At 39.2% G+C, this 27,078-nt stretch overlaps 1 protein-coding gene across 4 annotated transcripts in view; it reads left to right on the top strand.

Moving 5' to 3' along the window:
* The window catches only part of ebf1b (EBF transcription factor 1b), a 112,152-nt gene that overhangs the window by 72,499 nt on the left and 12,575 nt on the right, over positions 1-27,078 (top strand). For 2 of the 4 annotated variants that reach the window (XM_072662469.1, XM_072662467.1), the window contains exons 8-11: positions 2,171-2,312; positions 9,783-9,913; positions 13,028-13,154; positions 20,860-20,948. In XM_072662469.1, coding sequence (XP_072518570.1) covers positions 2,171-2,312; positions 9,783-9,913; positions 13,028-13,154; positions 20,860-20,948 — 489 coding nt within the window. Of the gene's footprint in view, positions 1-2,170; positions 2,313-9,779; positions 9,914-13,027; positions 13,155-20,859; positions 20,949-27,078 lie in introns of all 4 variants that reach the window. The other 2 variants (XM_072662468.1, XM_072662466.1) reach the window with 1 other exon arrangement.

Genomic DNA, 27,078 nt, shown 5'->3' with positions numbered 1-27,078 from the left:
TGGACAGCAAACCTAAGTAACACTGGAGGTGGTGTGACACTACTATTCCTTGTATGATTTCCTTATTGAAATCATGGGTATTGACATACTCTGAATTTCTTTATTAAAATCTACTCCGCTTTAAAAAGAGCTGATGTAATGGAAGCACTTCACCTAAGATGAGATTTATATATATAGTCTATAAAGTAGACTATTATGCTTGCATTACTCAAACACTGTACTAACACACAACTAACACAAATCACACAGTGTGAGTGTATGTTATTTATGGATTCTTTACATGTTTCCCTCCGATATATAATCCAGCATCCAGTACTGATATTCATTGATATCTACCCACTATCCACAGTTTTAACAGACCACGGTCCTATAATAATAATCCAAACATAATGAATTATTTTCTTAATAGCAAAGCTGCTTTTTACATCGTGACAAACTTTTATGATAAAGGTGCTAACAGAAATTGTCCAAAATGACATTAAATATTGTTACATAAATAACTTGCATTGAAAGTTCAACAGCACTGATATGCTGCTGAGGCTATTCTCATCTAATGCAAGCTGACCAATAGCCATTGTTAGTCTGTGCTTGAGTGGTTGAGTGCATTACTGTTGAGAGGGGAAGAGGCTAGCATAAGCTATGTGTAGAGTTGGTCATTAAAGAGGAACCCCACTACACACACACACAGTAGAACCCCATTCTTCTAACAACAAAAGAGAAGAAAAATCTACGAGGAATTGAGAGGAAGACTGAATCCGTGAGTGTGTGAGAGAGATAGAAGTCAAGAGACCGGGAGAGAGAGAGAAAGAGAGAGCGAGAGAGTACCAGTCCCTTGGAGACTTCCCACTCTTTGCCAAGTCCTTTCTTTTTGGAGCGCTAGGATTCCTCTCAGAGATCAGCTGCAATTAAAATGAGAGCTCTTGGCGGGACTGCCAGGGGAAAACCTCAGCTTAAGCCTCGCCGCGCTAACGCCACTCACCACACCAAGCCCAAACGCCATTAGCTCTACGCCATTGTCTCAGAGCACTCGAGTGCTGCCCGCTTTTTAATTGAATTAATCTGCGCCAACCCCTATCAGCAATCAATCACCTAGAGCAGGGGATTGTGGGACGGGCGGACGGAGCGAGAGGGGAGGCTGGAGGACTTTGATAAAAGACGAAGAGGAGAGGTGTGTGTGCAAGTGTGTGTGTTAATTAGTGTGAAGAATAGAGGGGATTAGAGACTTTAAGTGGTGCAGTCGCAGCAGAGCTAGTAAAGAGGCCGCTGCTGCTCTGGTGTCTTGTGTGTTACAGGAAGAGTGGGTGTTAGACAGGAAGTTGCTCTAAATCAGGAGCTAAAATATAATTTCTTGAATCTTTTCTATTTGAAAATATGTTTTGTCATATTTAGATTATATGAATTTAATACATTTTAAATGAGTTTCTAAAACAGAAGTGCTGTTCTCATGTGGTGACATAAATACTTCATCAAGTACATAAACACATGGAAAGAGTCAAAACCAAAAAAGTGAAAGCAAAATCTAAATCCAGTGCTGCCAGTGATCTTACTGATATCACTAAGCACCTGCTCATTAATTGTTCCAAAATCAAGCTTATTATAAAGTTGACCAGGGTAGGCTTTCTACTAGATTTTGGAACATTGCTGTGAGGATTTGATTGCATTCAGTGACAAGAGCATTAGTGAGGTCAGGATGTTGTATGCTCACTACTCCACCTCATCACCAACTCCTCAGCACCATTATTCCAAAGAACAGTTTCACTGCTCCACAACTCAATAATGGGGGGCTTTATACCCCTTTAACTCACACCTGCCATTAACCAAGGATCATTTGATCTGCTACAAAGAGTCCTATTCTATTGGCAGTACGTTTCTACAATAGACAAGCTGTGTGTGCGTGCATTTTCACATCTGTGTCAGCTATAGGTGCAACTTATTAGTAACTGAATACATTCATTACAAGGGGTGTCCACAAACATTTTGGCATATAGTGTTTATCAACTTTTTGATAGCGTTTTTTTAAAAAGACATAGGATACACTTTGATAATTATTATGACTTTCATAATTATGTTCAAAATCAGTGGCTTACAATATTGGTGTCAAATTCAAACAAGAAGTTGACAATACCCAGGTTTAGGCTGCTATTTAGCCTTTGACACCATTGTTTTTCAGGTGGTGGTGTCAACCACAGTCAGCGTAGAAGGACATGTTCTTGCTGTTTCGGACAACATGTTTGTGCACAACAACTCAAAACACGGGCGGAGAGCACGGAGGCTGGACCCTTCAGAGGGAACGCCGTCATATCTGGAGCACGGTAAGCACCCTCTTTTTGTTGAACTTGACTAATACTTTTGTAACACTTAACCTGAACCTTATTTGTGAATTTACTTCCTATGAATACCAGCTAACTGTAATTTCTAGACAATTTGGAGGACTAGATCTTTTTGTTTGTACTGTGGCGGATGGGAGGTTTTCATGGTAAAAATTGTCTCATCACAGTTTTTTCCACTCCATTCCACTCCACTTCAACTCCAACATTTTTTGGTACTTGTCCAGGTTTAGAGGTCTAATATATTATCTAATCAAAAAATAGACCAGATTTGCTGTTTGCTGTATGCTTTGTTCGTGCTGCAAGACCTTTCAGACATTTCACTTAAGCATGTTAACTGGGTCATTTTAGGGGGGAAGCAACTCCAGAATGAGTCCATTTGGCTGTGTGTGTAAAAAAGAGAAAGAGAGAGGGGACGGGAGGGAAGAAGAATTATTCTTGGCCAGGCGGGGACCCCTGTCAGATCGAGTGCACACACACTTTATTATCTCATGATCAAATATGCAGCGAGCCTCTGCCACTGACAATGAGGACACACACACACACACATACACACACAGAAATATATGACTTACTATTAATTTTAAGTACATTAGACTTGTGTGTGTGTGTGTGAATGGGAATGTGTGCAGAATTGCTCCACACCCCCACACACTTCTTTGAGCTTTGACCCCTCAAGTCATGTGTCCAATGGAGCAGAGAAAGTAAGGATGAACCGCAGATTAATTAAAACACTAAGTGTCCTCCCTCCAGTTCTTCCTCTTCTGGTCCTTTATTGCAGCTTCATATTCCCCCTGGCAGGTTCTGGTAACTCCCTCTCAAGGGACAAGAGACACGAACATAAACCACACTATCAGTCCTTTGTATTGATATGACAACTTTCATTCACACCTTGCTAAATTGATTCACTGTATTCATTCCCCCCTGCTATTCACTCCCTTCCCACCCTTATGAGTCTACAGTTATTGTTGTTGTTTTACCATATTGTTTCAATATAATACAATTTTTGGATCCAGGGTTATGTCCACAATCAATTACAGTTCCATTCATTTATATTTGCATACAGTATCAATAGCTTCAGGTCTCCGATGTAAAAAAAACAGTCGCAAAAATATCAAAACAGAATTTCCTTAAGTTTTATTAACATAAAGCATTTTGAACAAGAGGACTACCATAGCGGATACTATAATAGCAAACGCAAGCACTTGGTCTTCAGCTTATAATCCAAAGGGTAAAACAATCAATATTTTTAACAGTCAATAAGACAAATATGCACCATAGCAATAGTGTCACATGGTTTCATTACAAGCATCACAAGCACTGCTGTAGTGATTTTGGAATGGCTCTCTTTTTTCAAAACCATTTAGTTTCCACTGTACTGGCAGTCAGTATCTTTGTCAGTGTACTTGTCTTTCTGTTTTAACAGCGTCCTTCAGTCTCTGAAAAGTCCTGATAGGTCATTGGTTCACAGTTTTTTTCCAAAGATTGAGACATTGCCATGCCCACTTTATATATCCTTTTCTGTTCCCACTTGACAGATATGGAAAAAGCATGTGCTTGTTATTAAAAAATGCATGCTTTAATGCCCCCCTCCGCTCATTTGCCACTCTGCCAGTATATGTTCACCTTGAAAACCTGCTGACGAAACATGCCAGAAAATTCCGCCTACCACTGACATGTCCATCACAGAGGATTACTGGCGATTGACGTGCTGCTTCAATAATGGATGGCGGAACAAAAACTGTCTGGAAAATGCCATTTCCGCCTCAATGGCTCATGAAAAAAAGTTTGTTTCTTTTTTTTTTTGCTCTTAGTGGCATTAAAAAAGACAACAGACGTTGCTCGTTTCCCTAGTGGCACTGTTGAGCTTTGATTGCTCCCTTACGCTCTTACGGCTCTGGAGAAGCTTAGCAGTGCCGTGGTTATTTCCTTAGAGGAAAGGCCTTTAATTCTTCAAGTCAAGATCACAAAGCCATTCATTTGAGTTCAGGCCTGGACCTATAGCATGTCTTAGCGAGGTCTCAGATGCTTAGCATGTCCAATTATTGCTGTTAAGTAAATCTAGTTCTCATTCAGCCTGTTGAGGTTGTTGGACATGGAGGGGACGATTTGTGGGATCTGGCAGCAGGGAGTTGAACATATGATGTGCTGATTTGTGGCCATGGATGAATATGGTGTGATAAGCTGTGGAGGCCTCCTGGGGTGTGCTGTCGGCATGTTGGCAGGGTTAAGGGCAACAAGCAGCCCAGCAGGACGATCATTCTCTAGATAACAGAAAGATGGAAGTGATATTTTTGGGTGGAAACTGATCTGGAATTTGGTGTCAAGTTGCAACCCACAAATGGATGTGTGAGGCTGCAATGCTTAGCAAATAAAGTTGATTAACTGTTGCAAATGTTGAGAATGTTGAAAAAGCTGAAGCGTGGTTTACTTAAAAATAAAAAAGGCTCTATGATGGTTCTTTGACTTGTGGCAGTAATGAGACTTATTGTACTGTTATAGACCAATTTGAAAATGTTCTGTAAAAGATGCATGTACTAGAGGGTGTTCTTGAATTTTCCACACATATTTTAACCACACAAAGAAATGATTCAGATGGTTCCTTAAGTTGTCAGGGTTCTATGTAGATTACCTAAGATTCCTTAAGGAACCCCTTTTAAGGCTGTATGGATTAGTAGCCTCATGTGATACAGTCTTTTTAACTGTACACTACGGCAGGGGTATTCAATGATTCCACCCTGGAGAGTTTACACCTGCCTCTATTCAAATGCCCCTAAAGGTATTTGTTACCAAGAGCGAGTGAGTTTAATTGAGAGTTGGAGTTGTATGGAATGATATGGCTTTTTGTGTTTCTGTTGCTTGATAAAAGAAGCTCTCGTCTAAGTGCTTTGATTGCATGTCGTTCTGAAAGCAGATCAGAGGTCAGATCCTGCTGGTGTGTTCTTTATGAGGGAGGCTGTGTCAGGACCAGGAGAAGTTGACCCCAGTTCAGTTCAAAGTAGGGCTCCGAGTGATTTGATAAGGCTGAGAATGAGCAGAGAATGAGCTCTGCCTGTCCTTGTAGCCTCTGACAACAAAAGGCCCCTGTAATGGCCTGCTCGTCACAAGTGATGGGATGCAGGAGGCTGGAGTTCAACAATAAGCTTCTAGGTCATTGTTGAACAAGGACCACTTGAACTTTAGTGTGGCCCTCCTACAGACACACATACACACCAGTTTGAATTCTTGCCTAATTTCCAGTCCCGTCCATTACTGAACTACTAATGCATGTCTTTAATTTCTTTTATCAGTTAAATTATAGTATTAAAATATATATGCACATTGCAGTGCTAATATACTGACGGAGGTGATAATAAACAGTAATGCACACATTTTTAGCCTTTATCATAGTGTTAATCCTATTTTTCTACATTTCTCTATAATCTAATTTATAATTAATGTTAATGTTCAGATTAATAAGGGCAAAAACTGACAATGTTATTGTATCACTTTAATAGAAAATTGCATGTAACAGTGCCAAAATGTTAATACTATACTGCACTAGGGCCATTATTATTTGCAAATATCAAGCAATCTACTGATTATTTTGATGAGATTATTTTATAGGAAATACTAAAAAGTTCAAATAAAGTAAAAATGTGTCTCCATCAAATCTCCACAATTTCTTACTGTGAGAAGCAAATTCTGTTAATTGCTTATATACATTTTTGTTATGCTGTATATTGCTTGGCTTGTGTCCATATAAGGATGGTGTGTGTGCATACTGTCACTATGTTTAATTACATAAATGTCTTTATTGCCTTTCATTTGCTTTATGTGTGCGTGTGTATGTGTGAGAGTTTTTGTGTGTGTGCGTGTGTCACTGGGAGCAGCATGGTGAGCAGATGGCGCAGAGAGAGCCACAGAAAGTTTAATCCTATCAGATGGATTCATGCTTCTCCATCTGCTTAATCCAGCCACCAGCTCAGCCTCTGCCAAACAGTCCACTTAGGCCAAGATTAGCGCCACAGATTGCACTTCATCTACCCTACTCTGCCACCTCCAAATTGCATTATTCTAGGGAAAATGTGTGCATGTGTTTCTGTGTATATGTGTATATGCATGTGTGTCCTCGTGTCTGACATGTAAATAAAGCAGATTAGCACGTGTTTACAGGAATATATGAGAAGATGGTCTTTTCAGTAATCTAAAGCTGCTTACGAGCAAGACCAGCAAGTGGTTATTGAAATTAAAAACGAAGATAAGAAACATGAATGCAGACCAGATTACTGCATGTGACTTTTATGAGACGAAACCTAATTCACTATTCTGATTGCTTCCAGTTTAGTTCACTGATTGAAAAGGAGGTATTGCTATTCCGGGTTTGTTTTTGTTTTTTTTATAGCGGTCCAAAGTGGTTAAAGCAAAATAGAATTTTTGCCTTAACCAAAGTGTCGTCAAGTCACTCAAGACACATTTATTGTCTGAAGTTTGCTAACTTAGTTTTGTGCTGGAGCTACAGGGCTAATGTAGCTAATGGGAACATTGTAACAGCAGAAAGCCTTGAATGTTGTTCTTGAAAACCTTTTTGTTGTTTTTTCTATGTTTTTTTTAACTGTTAAATATTTAACGATGAACATGCCCAATACCACTGATCTAAAATGACAATAATTTGTTGACCAGATATAAACACTAAGTTCCTTCACGGTTTTTAGCTCTCCAGAGGTAGAGAATTCTCACGTCAGTCAATGTATTTCTCGTCAGTCAAATACTGCACATATTGCAGTGTTTATTGCAAAGTTTAGTGCTAATTGTAAGAATCACTGTCAGGACAGGAGCCTTCTCTTTTTAATTTCTGAAGCAGTCAAGTCTTGCTTCTCTAGAACCACTGGCTTAGTGGTGCCTATACTCAGGTATATTAGGGAGAGGGATTTACCATACAACTTCAAGAGACACATCTGTGTGTGCATGTATTTGTTGCTTAATTTTTTACATTATTTAATTAACAAAAAAGTTAAATTAACGAGTTTTTAGTAACAAAACCATTTCAGTTGTTTGTATAGATTGATTCTAATGTGTACATAAACACATTTTAAATAGGAAAAGACCAGCTGACAGTAACTGTAAATGTGTTTTTGTAAAAAGTTATTAATTCATAATAAATTGAATTAAAAAATGAAAAATTATTCAAATGACATTCGAACGCTTTCTTAGCTTGTCAAATAGTGTCTTTATATCAATTGTTTTACACTACTTTTAGCTCAGTTTTAGATTCTTTAAATATGGAAAATAGAGAGAAATACTGTGTGTTAATGGTGTGCACACCTTGACATAGGAATCAGAAGGCACAATATGCCTAGAACTTCCTTCCCCAAACTTTGGCCTTCTTTATCCTCCTGCTTGCAAGGTTATAAAAACAACATGACATACTTGTGTTAGGTCTCACAGAAGACCTTGGCAGCTGCATCAGCTCACTCTCTCTCTCTTTGTAGCTCATTACGGTGAGCGGTGCTGTTGAGGAAACTAAACGGAGGTAAATAGCGGTGGGCTAAATTGCTTTCTTTGCCCCCCGCCAGCGCAGGCCTCTTGCTCTCGGAGGGGAGCGGACAGCTCTAATAAGCAAGTTGACCTTTCTCCACGGTGTTCCCTCCTTCCCCCACACCAACAACGATCAGCCAGCACCGTGGAGAGCAACAAAGGCGACGCGCTAAACGAGCTCGTGTACACCAAAAAACACTTGTCGCCTGCAGTATGAGGTCTAGGGTCACCTTACTTACCGCACAGCAGTGAAAGCCAACCTTAGTGTTTATGTATGTTACATGCAGGGAAATCCTAGCTATCACATTTACTTCACTGATTAAAAAGGGATTTTCAAGCCTTAACTTTTGAGCATCCAAAACTGCAAAAGTGATTTTCTCTTACTCAGAGTGTAACAAAGACATTTCTGTTGTCCAAAGTTGACTTCAGTTTTGCACTTTAGTTTTGCACCGGATATCACATTAGAAGAAGAACATCTACATTGTTCTTGTATTGAATTTGTTTCACTTAAGGTTCATTTATAATGTTTGGCTGTCCTGTATTGTGCCTCATTCTGCACTGAGAGCTGAAACACCTCTGAGAACTGCAATTATAAAAGGGGCAGAGCTGGGAAGGGGTACATGAGTTGGTTCATGTGACTTCAGAGAAGCAGTGAGTTTCCCTATATGAATTGTGTGGACCGGTTAATGTTTTAAAACTGAGGGCTTGTTCTTTATTAACAATGTTATGTAGCTTTATAGATTTGGAAGTTTGGAATCATCTTCATTTTGTTTATCATTCTGGGCCCAGCATCCCAAAAGCATCTTAGTGATAGCTGGTAGAGAGTGTACTCATTGTAAATAGTGTACTTAATGTAAGTTGCTCTGCCATTTAAGAATCATCTTTACTACTACCAAAAATGACACATACTTAACAGATTTGAATCATTGCAATTTAATGTCTAGCCCATTCTTATAGCTGAAGCTTTATTCCTGATGTTGTGTGCCTTTCTGCTATCCATTATTATAATATCCATTATTATTCACAGTAATGTACATAGGCACAATAAAGTAGATCTATACTGTCCCCATTGTTGTCATTGTGGCTCTCCGAGTTGAAAATTTAAGCCACTGAAAGGGGATTCTTACTGTAAGCGATCCTTTATTTTCATGCCTGACGTGCACTACAAGAGCTGTGAAAACCGCTAGCGCTCGTTCCAGGCCTCATGGTGTGGGACTCCTAGTTAAATCCAGCTGTGTGAGTTTTCTTGGTGACGTTGGTGTGTTTTTGGTTTCCTGCTCTGGTTTGGAAACGGGAGACGCAGAGGTGTCGAGTCACTCGACCTCCCTCAGGCCCCCCTCCTCCCTGCCTTGCCAAAACCTCATGAAACGAACCGCATTAGAACCTCACCTATAACCTCGAGGCCTCTTGGGAAAAGAGGGTTAAAACCCCATACTGGATCCCCATGAACCCGACGTCCACCTCGTCTGGGGCATTAAAACATATGAATTGAACTGTGTTTGTGAGACGTGCAAGAGTGAAGAATATTTCAAGATCAGGCTCAACATAATGTAAAGGTTCTTTACTAAGAACCAAGCAGTTCCTGGAACTGTACGGGCAAGCTATAAACCATTAACTAACATTAAGGACTTTTTATCATTGCTGGAACAAAACCCTATGTCTCTCAAACATGTGTCTCTCAAACATTCATAACTTTAATGTATGTACATGTAATATGCTTTTAGTTCAGGAACCATATCTATTCATTTATGTCTGTTTGTCAAATGTTTCACACAAGGTAAAGGACAGCAGTGATTCCTGAAAAAAGTTGTAGTTAGTTCAACAGCAATATGTGCATGTATGGACATTTGTGTAGACTTCTTGATTAAATGTTTTTATCTGTTGTCTCTCATCCACACCAATCATTCTGGTCCTTGTGCCGATACTACCGGAAAGCAGCAGCACCTTGCATCAAAGCCATTAGCCCCAGTGAAGGATGGACAACAGGGGGCGCAACAGTGATAATCATCGGAGACAACTTCTTTGATGGGCTGCAGGTTATCTTTGGCACTATGCTGGTCTGGAGTGAGGTGAGTGGTGCATTCTCCCACATCAGGTTAGCACCAGTTAAACTGCCTCTGTATTCACAGTTATAAGATCAAATACAAAATAAAAAATAGTAAAAATATATGTTGCTGTGAATATCTACACCAGTAAAGATGACTTCTAGAAGGAATTAAATTAAAGATGAAAATTTTATTTAATAATGGTGTGTACTTAATAACACCTTTGGCAAATTTCTCAGCTTGTAAACTAGAACTAAACTAAATCTAGAAGAGTCTTTCCAGTTTTTACTTACAAAAGACTTCTAGTTCTGTGAGATTCTTAAGCTGTTTTTTTTTTGTTCTCATGAGGAAAACGTTACCTAGAAACACTTTGCTATCTTGTCTTCTCATGCTTGAAGGGTATAAATGATTGTAATGCTTGCTTAGCTGTGAAGAGGAGCCCATGGTTGCTGATTGTTGGGACAAGGTTTGAGGAGTCAGAAGGTGTGCAATATGACCATATTTTAAGTGTTTGTATCATGGATATTGTTAGTGCATAAAGGACAGTGACCAACATTTCAGTGCATATTTCATTTCAAACGTTTAATTTGGAGTTAATTTCCTAACAGTAACATTGAACAAGCCATGGCCCTAATATGCTAGTTAGGTCAATTTTAAAACTCTTTTGCATGGTGCTCTTTTCCACTTACAAAATGTACAATACAAAAATAATACACTAAACTTGCATAAACCGTGGAAAGATAAACTTATGTGGAAAGAACAAATGGTGGCTCCTGGCTTTTTTGCCCACTGTTAGAAGTTAGCCAATTTGCATTGCTTTGCATGTATAAACTATGACCACCATTACTTTACTTTATTAGTTACATATCACCATTTACTTTATTAGTTACACTTACCTTGTACTTTTACTTACTGGCCACTTGATATAAAAAGTCCACCTACCTTCCACTAAATACCATAGCTCATCTATTGTCACATACAGTTTGACAGCTGCCCTCTACCCCATTCATGAGTTTCTAATAAAATATGTATCGTGAGTGTATAGTGACTATTACACTGCAGTTTACATGATCAGTATTTTATGATGGACTTTGGTATTCTATGATGGATTTCATTTCTGTCATTGCAGTAATTAGCCTAAATAAGTGAAATTATATAGCTTATATAGCTGAATGACAGATAGTCAGTTCTTAGTGATGTATGTGCAAGCAGAGTATGTAGTGCCATCTAGCCAAATGGTCTGTTAAATAAAAGCCATCACACATCATTAAAGATTATTTTAAAACTGCATTTCCTTCATCTGCTTCGCTCTTCTGTCAGACTAGGCCATTTTGCCGCCAGTAAAATACATTACATGTGATGCTAATATTATGCAGGTGATAAATTCATCTTATGTGAGCCGTTAGATAGTGTAATACTATAAAAAGCCTTTCATTTGACGTGACATGTCTTTACGTAGGGAAGTGGGCTGCATATGAAATACTGGCTAACTGCTCACTAACAGGCCATTTAAAAGCGTCTAATGTGCTGGTGCCAGCATATGCTTTCAGCAAATGTGCATGCACATGTACACATACAATTTCCCACATATAACAGGCAATATGTAAGCTGATCTCTTATACATAAGTGCTTTGTAGTTCTTGCGGATGTCTTGAAGGCAGGACTTCCTCACAAAGTGATGCTGTCTTCAGATGTAGATCTCTCCACATATTCAGCTAATCCTTTTGATATCTTCAAGATAAGATATAGTTAAACACTAGAGAAATGAGCACACATGCTAACAACGCACGGTGTCGGCATAGTGAGGTTGTGTGTGCGCACGAGTTATGACAGCGTACATCTGGGATACATTTAATGCACCGATTTGCCTCCTCCCCCTCTAGCTGTTCCTGTGGACGTCATAACCTTTTGACCTTTCTCCCCTAACCCCATTGCCCTGAAACGAGGGGGCCCACCCAAAGCCTCCTGCTCCGTCTCATTTGCTCTACTCATGGATTCTATGGATCTGATTACTACAGATACAGCCTAATGACAGAGAGGGAGAGAGTTCTGCATGTGCTTGTCATAGTTTTGCTTCTCTCACTCAGGAGTTGGTTTTTATTTAGCTTATCATTGTATCATCGAGTCACTACTGGACTAAATCAGTGTTTTTCCAAAGCCAGCAGCACTTTGAGGCATTTTCTAACTAGGGGTCAGCAATAGTCCTGAGTAGGCCTGGGGGAGTACGTCTATGTGTAGGTTAGCGACGCGCTAGTCTCTGTTTACACTATTTATGCTGGGGCGTATTTTAAAGGTCACATATAGAGACTCCCAGATTAAGATTCCAGTTTAAGGTCAAGTTTATGGGCTGAAAGAGGCGCCTGAGCAATGAATGAGGACTGTGTCATATTTTTTAAAGTGAACTTTTGTAATAAAAGTTAATGTAACAAGATTGTGTTGACTGTTTCAGTCCAACTGTAATAAAACCCAATTTTAACACAATACAACATTTTTTTCTCTAATAATGGCAGGCAGTGGAGAATGATGTTTTGTTTTTGTTTGTGTTTTTATAGCTTTTAATGCCTTTTGGAACCATATGGGTGACTGAGTGATCAGTGATTGACAGCAGGGCTAAAAGAATATTGCAGTCTAATATCTGTCATTCAAGGTCTAACTCTGTGTGTTTCTAATTAGAGTCTCTCTGGAGGCAGACAGCCCCCATGTGTTCTTTCTGAACGTGTAGCCACATTGCACCAACACCACCCACCTACAGACCCCTGATACTGATCGACCAGACATGCAAGCACACACAGACACACACAATTTATTTGCTGTTGTGCAGGTTTGCTGGCAGCCATGGCTCTTGGCCAGCAATAGCATTCCTTGCCTGTGGGATCTATGATAGCCACTGTCGGAATCATACATTAACATTTAGACAAGACCACTGCAATAAAACTTTTTCTATTGGTGTTACATTCTATGTAATACTATTATATTGCAAAGCAGACATGATAATTGTGTGGATTAAAAGATTATTTGATTCATAAAAGGTAATAAAAATCAGGAGGATTGAATGGAAAAGAAAGACATAAGCCACTGGCAATTAACAGTTAAAAATACATATATAATTAATCTCTCTATATTCCTCTTTTTCATCAGCTCATCACACCTCATGCCATCCGAGTGCAGACCCCTCCTCGGCACATCCCTGGGGTCGTTGAGGTCACGCTGTCATACAAATCCAAGCAATTCTGTAAAGGCACACCTGGCAGGTTCATCTACACTGGTAAGCTGACCAACATACAAACACACAATACACACATCAAAGTCCAGTCAAATGTCACAGTCTAGTCACCAGACCTCCCAAAAGCATCCAGGTCATGTTGAGGAAGGCCTTCATCTGAGATACCTGTATAAAGATAAACTCTGGTCTTGAGTCAGATATTAAAATCAACTTGGTCACTGTCCTGACCCAGGATCAGTTTCTACCTTCATATAACCCATACAGTGCAAAACTTGATATCTTAAATCTGGTATAATATATACTTTTTTGTATTTTCTTAGATTACATTTAATTACATCAAATTTATTGCATAACTGATTAATTAATTCATCCTTTTCTACACATTTTCACATTTATTATTTTAAGCATTTATATATAGTGAGTGTATTTTGTTTTATTATTACAAAGTAAGTAAGCATTATTGATTTTACAAATTGACAAAAGTATTTAAAAAAGAGTTAAGACATGCTCAATATATATAAAAAATAGAAATAATATTATAATTTTGTTACAACAACCTATTCAAGGAATGGATCCTATATCAGATCTATTAAGGATCACATATCAGCACATATGTCCTAATGGACTATGTGCATGAGCCCGGGTTCAGAAATACTTAGTATCAAGTATTGTATCTGGACTGACCTGAGATCAGCCACAGATTAGGGCAAATAAAGGAAATGGGGCCTAAACTATGTTGTTTATGTCTTTGTTGGCTTCTGATTTATATGTATTGTGTTTATGTTTTATCTTATGATTATATTATTTGTAGAAAAAAAACACACACACAAACAGTGCACACACACACAAACACACAAATCTCCTCTGAGTTCAACAAGAGGGTATTGTTTCCTTAATTAGTATAGATAGGAAGATACGACCACTGCTTGTAAAAACTGTTACCATTCAGCTAGAAAAACAGTGGGTGCTTTATTGGCCTGCATCTTGAAGCAATTTAAAGGAAAAAAGGGGAAAAAACAAACTGTAAAGCTTTGCAGATTGCACACAAACACACATGGATGTGAAAAGTGCTGTTTTTCTTCAGACACACAGCATCCAAATTTTAGAGCTTGTCCTGCACACTCCGACTACAGTTCATTGAGAGGCATTTAAAAAGAATGGAACTAGTCCCAGAATAATTTTCTGCAGCTTTCTAATGAGCCTGACTGTGCTGTTACTTCTTTTATTTTCTTTCCTTATTTTTTTTTTCTTCCATGCTCTCTCTGATCAAATCTACATTATTTAATTATGTCTCTCAGTCGCTCCATAAACATATCTGAAGACATACCCTTTTACATAAAACTTGTGATATAGCAGCGTTCGGTCACAAATGATACCACCAACCCGCCACCACTCCCAGCCACACACACACACACACACACACACTTATGCCCACATCCATGAGGGTCAGAGGTCAAAGCCGTAAGAGCTCATTAGCCAACTTCATAGTTTTTGTTTTTGAGCGTTTGTGTTTGCCTGCGGGTCTGAAGTCATTTGGGTTTACCTCACACACAAGAGCATATGCACACTCAAAAGAATTTCACTCCATCTTTAGTCCATCTTTGCTTTTTCTTTCCCTGGAATGCTTAAAAACCTGCTGCATGGACATGCGTGATTTTGTGAAGATGTGTGATCTTCAGTGATGGGTTTTTTATGTTCTTTACAATACTTAAACTTTACTGGCCTAATGCCTTTTAAAGACTCTGTCAACCCTGACTGTAGTGGCATAGCCTTACTTACTCAAAGACCTTTTCTGAGTACAAAAATGCTTCTAGGTGACTAGTGAGCAAACGTGGCATCTGGCCTTGCCATGTCTAGTACCCAGTGGACAGCTGGCAAAGCTAATCAGCCTATACTGGCAAGCTACACTAACAGCAGCTATTAGCATTGTACACTAGCAGTTCCACAGGCCTAATTAAATCAATACAAGCAAGGCCACGGACACCTCCTGCCAGGCCCCTGGTAGGTGCTAATCAATGGCTACCTGGAAACTGCCAGTGTAACGTCAGAACCTGTACCCAGCAAATTTAGTCAACCAGCAGAGGAGAATGTGAGGAGAATTATGGGAGATGGTACCACAGTTGATGTAGTAAGAAAAGTGAGAGAATTTAGTATAGGTTTTATGTAAACATTTTATTCTTGAGACCTGCAGCAATATATTACATGTAGTCAGTTGAATACAGTATAGCTCTCATGCCTCTTGTGCGTCTGATTCTTTCTTTCTCTCTCTTTCTCTCTCTTTCTCTCTCTCTCTCTCTCTCTCTCTCTCTCTCTCTCTCTCTCTCTCTCTAGTCGTGTCTTAGTTGTAAAGGGTACACTGTACCTAATACATCTTCTGTAATTGACAGTGAAGGTGCCCTGTCACTTGTGGAGCTAAATGTCAGTGCTGGGTGTTTGTAAAGAGGAAGTGTGAAGAAGCAATCAATAAACCAATACATACAAAGATAAGCCTCACTTGTGCTACAAGTTAGGATTAGAAAATCTGTAGGCACCTAGTAGGCACCTGGTAGATTAATATAATAATAAATGCTGTATATTTACTCTATACAGATTTATTTGCATGTGAATTAACACAAAACCATTCTTACTCATTTATAAGTAGTGGTTATATGTATGCCACTGAGTTAATTTAAACATTTGCTTAAGTCTATATACATAGGTACTTCTACAGCATGTACTTCACGTAATTACCATTACACACTTGCACAGTTACCTTTAGGTAATTATCAAGGCTCTGTATTCTTGTTTGTTTTAAAAACATTTTAATAGTGAGCTGTCAGGCCCACTGGTGATTTTTTGTATATAACTGTGTGTCCATGAGATGGGATGGGAGAGGGATAGAGAGAGTGTAAAATGTCACAGTATCAACATATAGCCACATTACACTGCAAAACAAACTGACCACCTCCACCTTCGTTTTGCACATAGCTCCTTTGGCAAGTGCCGCATCATAAAGATAACACATTCTTACTATATTAGAGAAGGAGAAGAAGCTGCAAGATATAAGAATAAGATTGTTCTCTATTGATCCTAAAGTGGGGTGGCTTGAGGAAAAAAAATAACTCATCTATAATAAGGAGGGAAGAATGAAGCAATAATTCAGAGGTATCGAGCGCCGCACTGGTGTGTGGATCGATCCCCCTGAGCCTTCGCCTCGAGATCACACCTGGAAGGGGAGGGAGCATATACCCTCCAGAAAAGAGCAAACGCTACATTCCCTTGTTCGTTACTGCACCACTGCATGACAAGCTATCTGAAGCTAAAAGAGAGGAAGGAAAAAAAGGAAAGAATAAGCATTTTAGCTACAAATTGTAAAAATGTTTCATAGGTGTTGTATGACGTTTTGAAGAGTGGCAGGCTGGAGAAAGTGAGATGATAATGGTGTCATGAAGCCTCCTAGGGTACTTAAATGACCTGAACACTCAGTATTTCATTTACCTCGACTGAATGTATTTTAAAAAAGATATATTGAAACACATACTATGGAATAGAGAGCATAGGGGCGAGTTTTTTTTTATACTATTTAGGCAATCTGGAGCCAAAGTCAAGAAGGAAAAGAAGTAAATGGACATTTCTTGCTCCTGGCTCCCCCTACAGTCGGCAAGTGTAGTTTGCGCTTTGAGACATCACTAATGGACACGTTTTTCTGGACGAGCTGAGAGATACAAGTGCATGTGGACTGAGGCGGCAGAAAAATAGTACCAGATTTGACACAAATATGACTCAAGTTATGCAGCGTTCAGTTCTCGCAAGTGCTGTCCTGACCAGAGTACCAACAACAGTCGCACTATTCTCCCCATTTTATAAGTCAATGGAGCATCACAATTCTGAAGCTGTTATTTTAAGATACAGATGCTACATAGTGTTGCTTTAAAATCCCTATATGATTGTATATTATGTTAGGGATGGCTGTGTGGAAAAACTTTTGTTGAAATAAATTCAGTATTATGGTAATATTAAATTAGTCAAGCTACTAAAATGACCTTATCAGTTAGGGAACACCAGAGGTGTCTGCACTATAAAGGTGCAATAGTTAAACTATGGTACATTGAAAGAGAGGACAGAGAGCGTACTATGGAGTGGTTAGAGTGCAAAGATGTCTACGTTAGCGTGTTGAATTATTATGTATGATCATTAGCGTGCATATTCTACCCTAATGCATGACGTATGTGCATCTTAGGTTGTGTTTGAAGGAGCTGGCTGATTGCCATAGGCTCACTTTCTGTTCTGCCCATTTTTAATGGTGGGTCTTGCCTCCTTGCCCTTCCCCCCTGCTCCTCTATTCCTCCTTCCTCTGCTCACACCATCCTCCCCTCCAGGTCATTATTGTGAAATATGATGAGGCCTGCATCTGCCCTCATGAAATTTCAATGAGCATTGATCTGTGTGATTGCAAGAGATCTCTCACAATGTGGTCAGAGAGAGAGAGAGAGAGAGAGAGAGAGAGAGAGAGAGAGAGAGAGAGCAAAGACATAGATAGCCTATTTGCTCATTAATTTATTGCTGAGGTAATTCCAGTCATATCAGTTTGACATTTTCTAAGACACCAGCCAATAGTTTTGTGCTGGTAATGTTAGTAATTTTATTCCACTGGAACTGTCCATTAATGCCATGTTCGTTTTTGTGAAACCTTAGCCAACTGGTAATGACTAAATCAGCTGTGAAAATCAAATGACATCCTCAACTTATCACGTGCCCTTAAATGCTTCTTAAAAATACAAACCATCAGTGAATTTTACCTCCAGTTTCTGCTGCAGAGAACAGTTTGGCATTTCCTCAATTTCAGTGATTAATGCTATAATTACAGTGAGAAAGCAGGACTAAAACTGTACCTTAAGATGACTTCTGAGCTACTAAGGTTTTAAGCAGAGCTCTTTCAGTACTGTGCACACATGCCAACACTGCTAGGTTCTTCAGCTTGGGATTACTAGCAAGCTCTGTTAGACCCTCCCATGAAATACCTGCTTAGAAATGCATGAATGAATTTGAAGTGTAAATTGGTTTTCAGCTATCAATTTCATCAATAATTAGGGGAAAGTTGAGGTGAAGTTGCTGCCTCACAAACAACGTTATGATTTCTGAGTCTTGACAGGATTTAGAAGGACTAAACCAAACACATTGAGGCGCTAATTAATGTGGCAGTATTGACAAGGGCACAAACTAAATACTAACGCTTGTCATCCTTTGTTAGCTAATCCCCTCTGTAATGTCACATTTAGCAGAGCACTGAGTTAGCGTGTAGCATAACACAGTTGGTACAACTCCAGCTTGGCCCCGAATGCTATTTTGGGGCATTTAACCGCTAACGCTACCCAGGGAGCATGATAAACCAACATCCTTGAGCAAATTGAAGCCATGTGGCGGTACGGGGAAAACAATAAAACAGTTTGAAAGAGCGGAGCTTGGCCAAGTTATAAATACTCGCGGTGTGGTTAGCACTTGTTTCACATGTAGCAAATATTGAACCAGGCTACAGTGAAAGTTTAGGGCAAAACAGTCCCACTTCCCCATTTTAGTTAGAGTTGTTTTTAAATTCAAAGACCGTATTTAAGGAGATGATGGTGTTTGGCAAATTCTGGTCCAGTTTTAAATTATCAGGGTAATATAATACAATAATCACTTGCTTAACACACATATTCATACTGGGAATATCTACCCTGTGGAGTGACTGTAACTAGAGATTCTGGGTTTATTCAACCACCTCATGATTTATACTTTGGAGCTTGTTTAAGCCATATTAAATACTTGGTTCTTTGAGTAATGAAGATCATATTGTGGGCTCAGGAATGATTTTGATGCCTAATTTATTCCACACATCTCTGGGAGAGTTTGAAATGCATTTTGCACAATTTGAATGAAAAGCAGTGCCATGCAGTAATTGTGAATGCCAGTGGATTTACGTGTGAGCTGCTTTTGCTCTGTGTGTGTGTGTGTGTGAGTTGTCGCTGTTGAAAGTAGAGTAAAGGTTGGTTCTCTTCTAAGAAATGCTTGATGTGTTCTGTAAACCTTGTCTCTTATCTATCTCTCTCTTTCTTTCTCTCTCTTGTTTTCACCCTGTTTCTCTCTTTAGTCATCCTTCAGTCTTTACACTTGCTCAATTTCCTTTCTCTTTCTCTTCTCCCATTTATCTCTCTGTTTCCTGTATGCTTTCTATTCTCTCTCATACTCTTTTACTCTCTCCCCCTCTCTCTCTCTCTCTCTCTCTCTCCATCTCTCCTGACCTCTGTAAGTGAATGTTTTCCCTAGGCTGAGTGAGACAATTGGGTGCAATGTGGAAATCAATGGCAATAAGAGTAGAGCAAACTACTTCTGACATCTATGAGCCATGTGACTCTTTCTCAGAGAGCTAGCCCATCAATCTCCATATTCAGCATATTTACACAAACACACATACCCTCGCCAAAGATATCAAAGCCTTGCCATTTTAAATGTGATGAATTACTGGTAAGTAGTTGATCTGCAGATGCAAAATGCAAAAACATGGACTTTCAGGCTGGTGTAAATCATATCTAGACTGAGTGACACCTACTCAGGTTTCCTTCCCTTTGTACCGGACCACATACTAACTTCATTAGTACTTCATAAGAATTCACTGAGCTGTGACCATCTGCTCCAACTGACAGGAAAGCACCCAACTCCACTCTCCCTCTGTGACCCATCAACCTCTAACACTCACTCACACACACACACACACACACACTCACACACCTTCCAAACCACTTTCTCATTTTCTCTTCCTCTTTTCTCTTCCCTCCATCTTCATGCTCCATGCTTGGTAAAAGCTGTGGAGGAGAAGCTCCTCAGAGGCCATGTGCATGCTTCACTAAATGCCATGTTGTTTTCAACAGGCCGTAATCATGCTGTTGTATAGTGAGCAGGTGAAGGGACACTACAGTGGAAAGGTTTCCAGATATACATACAGTTTAGCAAACTCGTATCTAGGCTTACAGAGCGTCTGGCTCTGTTTCTAATCCATATTTTTTTCTTTAAAAAACTTCTTTACAAAAGTAGAATCGTGCTCACACTGAAACATAGTTTGGTCTGTTCTTAAAAGAGCTTTTAAAGGATAGGCTTTTAAAAACAAAGCACTGCCGCAAATGAGTCTGCATCCATGATTTGCTTCCTTTCACTTCCATTTTCTCTCTATTACTGAAACAACTTTTGTCGGTTAGCTTGTGCGTCTCTCTTCTGGCCTTCACCTCCTGACTGATGCGCTTCTGACAAGATAAAGACTTCACGCAAAGTAATTGCTACGCGAAATGCAACACGTAAACGTCCCTAAGAATCCTTAAAATCCCAAGATTACCATACTATATGTGCCTTTTACACTTAGCGCTCGATAAATATGGGCAATCTTTGGAATATACAATGAATCCATTAGAACAATTGTATATTTTAATGTCACTTTCGGCAGCATTACACCTGTCAAAACTTTGATTGTTAGAGTGTGAGTCATCCAGAAAAAAAAACACTTTAGACCTTTCTAGTGTTATTAGCTTACAAAAGGCTTTTTGTTTGATTTCTTGTTTTTTTTTCAGTTATGCCCTGCCATCACTTGTAAATAATGATTTTTGTTGATTGCTTAATTAGTCTTATATCAAAGTCAGTATTTCATATTCAAAAAACACAACTGGTTTTAGTGGTACAGATAAATGTATAGTCATTTAGAATGTTGTCAAATTAATTATATATGTCTTCTTTCTTGTAGCACTAAATGAACCCACCATCGACTACGGTTTCCAGCGGTTACAGAAGGTCATTCCTCGACATCCTGGAGACCCAGAGCGTTTGCCAAAGGTACAGTCTGTTTGTAGCACTCTTACTAGCTGTGCTTAGCCCATACTGATATCATAATACAGTTACCAGTTTCCAGTTTATTGATTAACAGTATTTACACTCATTAGCCATTTTATCAGATAAACCTACCATATAGGTGTTTTGTGGATTTACAGTTACTGACTGTAGCCCACCATTGCCATTCTACCTGCCTGCTGGCCCAATGGTGGTCCCTGTCATTGATGAATGAGGGAGGGGGTAAAGAACTAGAGTCAGTAATTGTACATTGTTAGTTGGTATACTTGATAACATTTTCAATTAGATCATATCGTTTTGTCAGAATAGCCTGCTAAAGCCTCCAGCCATTAGAGGATGTATTTTATGACCAAGAACTTTATTAATTGCCTTTCAAGTTCTCTTTTATGGTTAATAGGATCATTAAGAGGGTCTTAGTTAAAAGCTAAGTAGCTAGTAGGTTTAGCAAGGAGCAATGTTGGGTGGGCTAGGTCATGACCTCCTGCTCACATATTGTACAGCTGTGCACGTTTCAGGACTTTTGCCTTCATGTATATTAAGTGCTTCCAGATCGTCTTGATTTAGCACGAGGCGCTGACATCAAAGTGCTCATCGTCACTTATAGAGGACTAAGATGGCTGAGTGCTTGCTCTTATGTCATTATGGACCTGGTGATGAGCCTCATATGGTAATGATTTCTGCGCTTGGATCATCATTAGCAACTGTTGCTAAAGCGCAAGGAGAGTTGCATCATCGAAGCAACTTGGTGCGGCTGTGTGTGTGTGAGTTTCTGGTGTTTCTGTTGTGTGGGGATGTGTATATGTGTGTCTATGGGAGTTGTTATTGAAGGCCAGTGGGTTGCCATTGATGCATTTGATAATAAATACCACATAACAATAGGAAGCTCTCTCTTTAGCTTGGTGTGTGTCTGTGTGTTTTTTCCTTTTGTAGATATTTAGGAGAAAACATACTGCCTTTGTAGTTAAGCCTGTAATTTTAAAAAGTAACAAATCCTTACAAAACATATATAATAACATAATAACAACATAATATTGTGTTTATATTCACATTTTAGGGCACATTTCCATTGGCTGAATTAAACAAGAAAAAAGATACCTTATATATCAACTACCCCTATATTTAGTGAAGCAAAGATACAGTGCATTTAACCATGGGTGTGCATAACCACTGTATAATGCATGTAAGCACCCAAGTACTGACAAACCTGCATGCTTGTGTGTGCTACAAATAGCTCTTCTGGGTATAAGAGGTGTACAGTACACTAGTATGTTTTCCGTTAGGAATTTAAACACACACACACACTCACACAATTCTGACCCTCTGATTGCACCGCTGTTGTCTTTAATTATTTGGTGTATGTCTCACACAGCCCCACTCTAATGAACTTGCTGAGCTTTCTGGCTCTACAGATAGAGCAGCGAGACACACTGCTACCACAGCAGACTAACACAATGAGTTTCACTTCGTTATCTCATATTAACCCTACAGCACACATGCACACATGTACGCTTCCAATCGCAACCACACACACACACTGAACTCAACCAAGTCATTCATCGCAATTAGGCCCAGCAGAGCTCACTGTCATGTCCAATGAGGATGTATAGATTTTTCTCTCATGGCTGCACCTCAACAACCCAAGCCCTTCTCAGCTGTAGTGGGCTTATTTACTTAACTTGTGTTTGGATGAGCGTTCAGTCATAAGTGAGGCTTGCTGTGGTGTGGGAGTCTTTCCACATTAGAGTTTCACTTGTACTGTCGCTGGGAGCTTGTCCCATGACTAGGTTCAGTCAGTTTGCATGTTGTGTCATTGTGTCTGAAGTAAGGCTATAGCAAGCTGTTTTCTGCAGGAGGTGCCTTTCACCATGACTACTCTTTTGCAACTGATTCACGATTTCCAAACCTATAGAAACTATTCTTATCATGGCCTACTTTGTTAAAATACCTAATTACTGAGAATTTCTCATTTTTGTCCACCTTTGCACAAATTCTTCTTATTTTTCATAACATGTCTACTTAGAAAAAAGCCGCAGATTGATACAGTTGGCTTTATCAGTGCAGATTGCGGGTTTGATCCTTGGTGAGAGTATAATTGGCTTTGTTCTCTGTATATAGCCCTCCCTCTCAGTGTGATGCTAGCCAGTGTGGGTGTAGGTTAGCTGATAGAACAGAATTGATTAGTGTTCTCCTTCAAGCATGTTGAGCTGTTCAGTGATGTAAAGGTAAAGGTAAAGGTACATTAGCATCAGTTTAAAGATACTGTGTCTTGGCTTCAAGTGACTTGTATGAATGCTACACAACAACAATTTGGGAGCAAAATTGGGGGAAAAAGAAAACAGCTCAGTCTCTGTTGAAATTTGCAAATGGGTATGGTGTATACCCTTGCCTGGTGGCAAACTTATTGCTGCTGCTTAGTTATAGTTAGGTACAGCAGTCGAGTCCAGCTAGGTAGCATGGTACAGCAGTGTGTAGCGATTCTAAACAAACTATGTAGCTATCCAATATACAAAGTTCTGCACTACAAAGTTCTGTAAAACCTTAAAGTGAAAACAGTTGCTAGGAAGACCACGTTTATGGGTGAAGCAGGGACAGGAATTAGCCCGGGAGTCATCATGTGATCAGGGTAAGGCGAACTGCAGCACTTTTTCAGATCAGGAAACTACATGTCGGTCTAGACCTTTTGAGGGGGTTGCCAGTTACGTGCCGGAATCTCCCTTGTTATGTATTTCGTTCTGCAAGTCTGGTGAGAGTGAATCAGTTTTGTGAATTCTCCCAGGAGAGGAAAGTACATTAAAACTGCTCCATGGTGGGCGTTATGGTTGAGTTGAACCAGGTGCAAATTCAACACTACAGTACATCTTGAGGTAGGAAGCGTGTTTGAGTGTGTGTGTGTGTGTGTGTGTGTGTGTGTCTGTGTGTGTATATACATATACTCAAATGTGCCTTCAGAGATGCAGCTGTTTAAAAGTACCATTTCAAATCTTGAAATGACTCGTCAAGTTCATTAGTGTTTAATAATAATTTAATAATACAATGTGAATTAAAATGGTCTACAAGAGGCATTTGTAGATTTGTTATACCATATTGTAAGCATATTGGAGACAGGAAAAGTTATAAAATGATTAATATACTGTAATTCTCTTTTCATAGTTTTTATATATGACATTTTAATCATACATTAGAAACAGGGATTTATAATTTAGCTTTATTCTAATTGGGCCATATTCACCAAGATTTATAAGAAGAAATGTCTTCTTTAAACCCTGTTATGCAGTTTGCCTAAAGATTCTGACATTCAGTAATGTTTTATATTTGGAACCTGTTAAATTTATAAAGACAATGGGATCCATCATAAAAGCAGAGGTGCAAACAGTTCTGCTGTTTAAACACACATCATGAATCTGACATAGACCTTTTGTTAGGATTTTTATAAAAACTAATTTAAGAAAATTCTTAGGAAAATATTGGGAAAGAGGCCCATTGATAACAGCTTTCTCAATAACTATCTGTATCAGTCAGTCATCTGCTGCTCTGCTTGTCATTTGTGACACATCTACAACTACTTATTAAATTTTCTACAGTTTTCTATAATTTATTTGAGCCATATGAAGGAAGGTATCGGCATGATATCAGACATGTAGACACTTTTATTTATTATTCAGACTTTTGAATGGTGGTTTGTCAAAATAATACAAAACAGGTGAATATTAGCAAGGCATATATCCATTACATAAAGGGGATGAAAGATCTGTGTGTTTGTGTATGTGGTACATGCTGTTGTGTGTGTATGTGTGTGTGTGTGTGTGTGTGTGTGTGTGAGTGTGTGTGTGTTTAAGAGCACAGGCACTGAGAGGTGATCCATCATGGTGAAGTCAGCTTGTGCCTCGCAGTGACAGGATCGAAGTCTGCCGTCAACGGAAACTTTATTATGCCTCAATAAAGATAGTAATTGATGTCACAGCATGCAGCTGTGTGTGTGTGTTGGTGGCCTGGTGAGTGTGTAGAGAGAGAAATGTTCCTGCACCTCTGCCATTCAGACAGCATGAGCTCAAGAAAAGAAGGTGAAGAACATACAGAGCGGATGTATGTTGTGTAGAGTCGTTCTTTCTCTCTGTCTTTCCCTGTCTCCTGCTCTGTCTCTGTCTCTCTCTCTCTGTCTGTCTGTTTCTTCCCCTTTCTTTTCTTGGCTGCTGTCCTGCCTGGCATCACCAGCATTCCTCTCTCTACCTCCCTCACACACAACACACACACGCTGCATGCTGTTCCTCTCCGCCCCATCGATTTTCTCCTCTTTATTGAGGTAATAACAGTTTGTTGACGGGTCTCGCTTTTCAACTGCAAGCCTCAATCATGCCAGTCCTGACTCATAGACGGGAGAGGAGACACACTCACACACACACTTTACTCACACACACACTGGAACATGTTCCTGCATTGATAGCAGGTATTGTGTACTTGCCTGTAGGTTTAAGCATATATTTGTAATGCTGACATTAAAGAGTTGAGCTCTGCTAATAGAAATAAATGTCAGCCATTCGTCATGAAGTGTGAGATTACACAGTTGTCTGCCTCTCTGCTGCTGTCTTACAGGAATGGAAAGTTCAGCACTATTACTATGAATTGTATTAATAACTGAGTAATTGGCCAATTATGTAAATGTTTAATTGAGTAATCTGATTTTTTGATTTTTTGAAAGCCAAACATTAAAAAAAAGAACTAAACTGGACAATGAGAAACCATACATAGCCAGATTCTAAAACTGATACACTAGGAATCATTCTAAAAAAGTAAATCAGTAAATTCACAATGTGGAAAAACCGTGCATGCATGGGTGTGTCCACCAGGCCCTTACTGTAAGATAATTTAAAACATGCATTATCATATAATATATGTTCCATCTCCATCACTGCTGATTGATCAATTATTCAATTATTGCTCATTAATAGAGATTAATTGATTATCCTTAGAATATATTTATTCAAGTCTAGTGATTTTAAGCCCAGCTAATTTTAAAATCATGCCCAAATGGCTAATACACAGAGCTTTCCATGTTGACCACAAGAACATGTGCCACACAGGTTGATGAGCGAAATGTGGTACTAATTCTGGATAACAGCCCCGTGCTTCAGACACAGACAGACAAACTGACAGACAGACAGAGAGGGCCAGACGGTGTAGTGGTCCGGATAAGGGGATTAGAGGAGAGGACAGAAGTTCGAATGGTTTATTGGGCATTCACACCACGACTGAGGCAAGCTCTACTGCTAACAAAAGATGGGCAGTTTTGGGGGCATTTATTGGTTACATTTGAGTCATATTTATATTTATCGTATGTGTGAGCATGTAGACATACACTGCCCTTCAGAATTCCTCCCATACTTGAGGACAAAGAGCAAAAGCAAATAAAGGGATGACAGAATCGCAAGGATCAAACATTTACCTTGGCAGTTGAATAATGAGAGTTGTAAAACAGGCCAATTCCACAACTCTAAAGCCATATTTAGACATACCAGTCCTAAATCATTATATTTACATCCCCCAAATGTACACACACTTGGTTTACTTGACTACCCAAAGCATTTTGACATTTTTGAGCTGTGATGTGGCCACTTCAGAAAATATGGTGTTTTTGATACTTGTGCTTAATTTTCAGAGGCAATGTATGTCAACACTGGGGAACATGCAAACAGCTGAGGTATTGCAGTGCCATAAACCAGCCAATCAGAGCTGAGCTTGGAAAAAAAAACGTGTTTTAGTGTTTTAATTAAATATTGTTGATTCCTGAATATGGTGCATACAAGGAGTTTGAACCTTTATTCGCTTTTTGTCACCTCTTAGCCGGCGGTATATGGATGTAGCTCCAGCTAGTAGTTTTTCGCCTTTATCCTTGATCAGTAAATCAACGTTATTTATTGTATTTAGTATTTTCAGTATTTATTCATAATAGTTTAATGGAAACCTTATATGAACACAGAAATATAGACTGGGGCTGGCATTTATTTTTTATATTTTGAGCCTTCCTGATTTTGCACACATGACTGGTATTAAGCAGGAATGATCAACAGAAAATAGGCTTTAGCTCAGTGTGTCAATGCTGGTGATGTCAGCACTTTGT

The sequence above is a fragment of the Salminus brasiliensis genome, chromosome 18 (genome assembly GCF_030463535.1).
Source record: "Salminus brasiliensis chromosome 18, fSalBra1.hap2, whole genome shotgun sequence".
NCBI classification, from domain to species: Eukaryota; Metazoa; Chordata; class Actinopteri; order Characiformes; family Bryconidae; genus Salminus; species Salminus brasiliensis.
The sequence above is the reverse complement of the archived record's forward strand: the minus strand, read 5'-3'. Positions and strand labels throughout refer to the sequence as shown.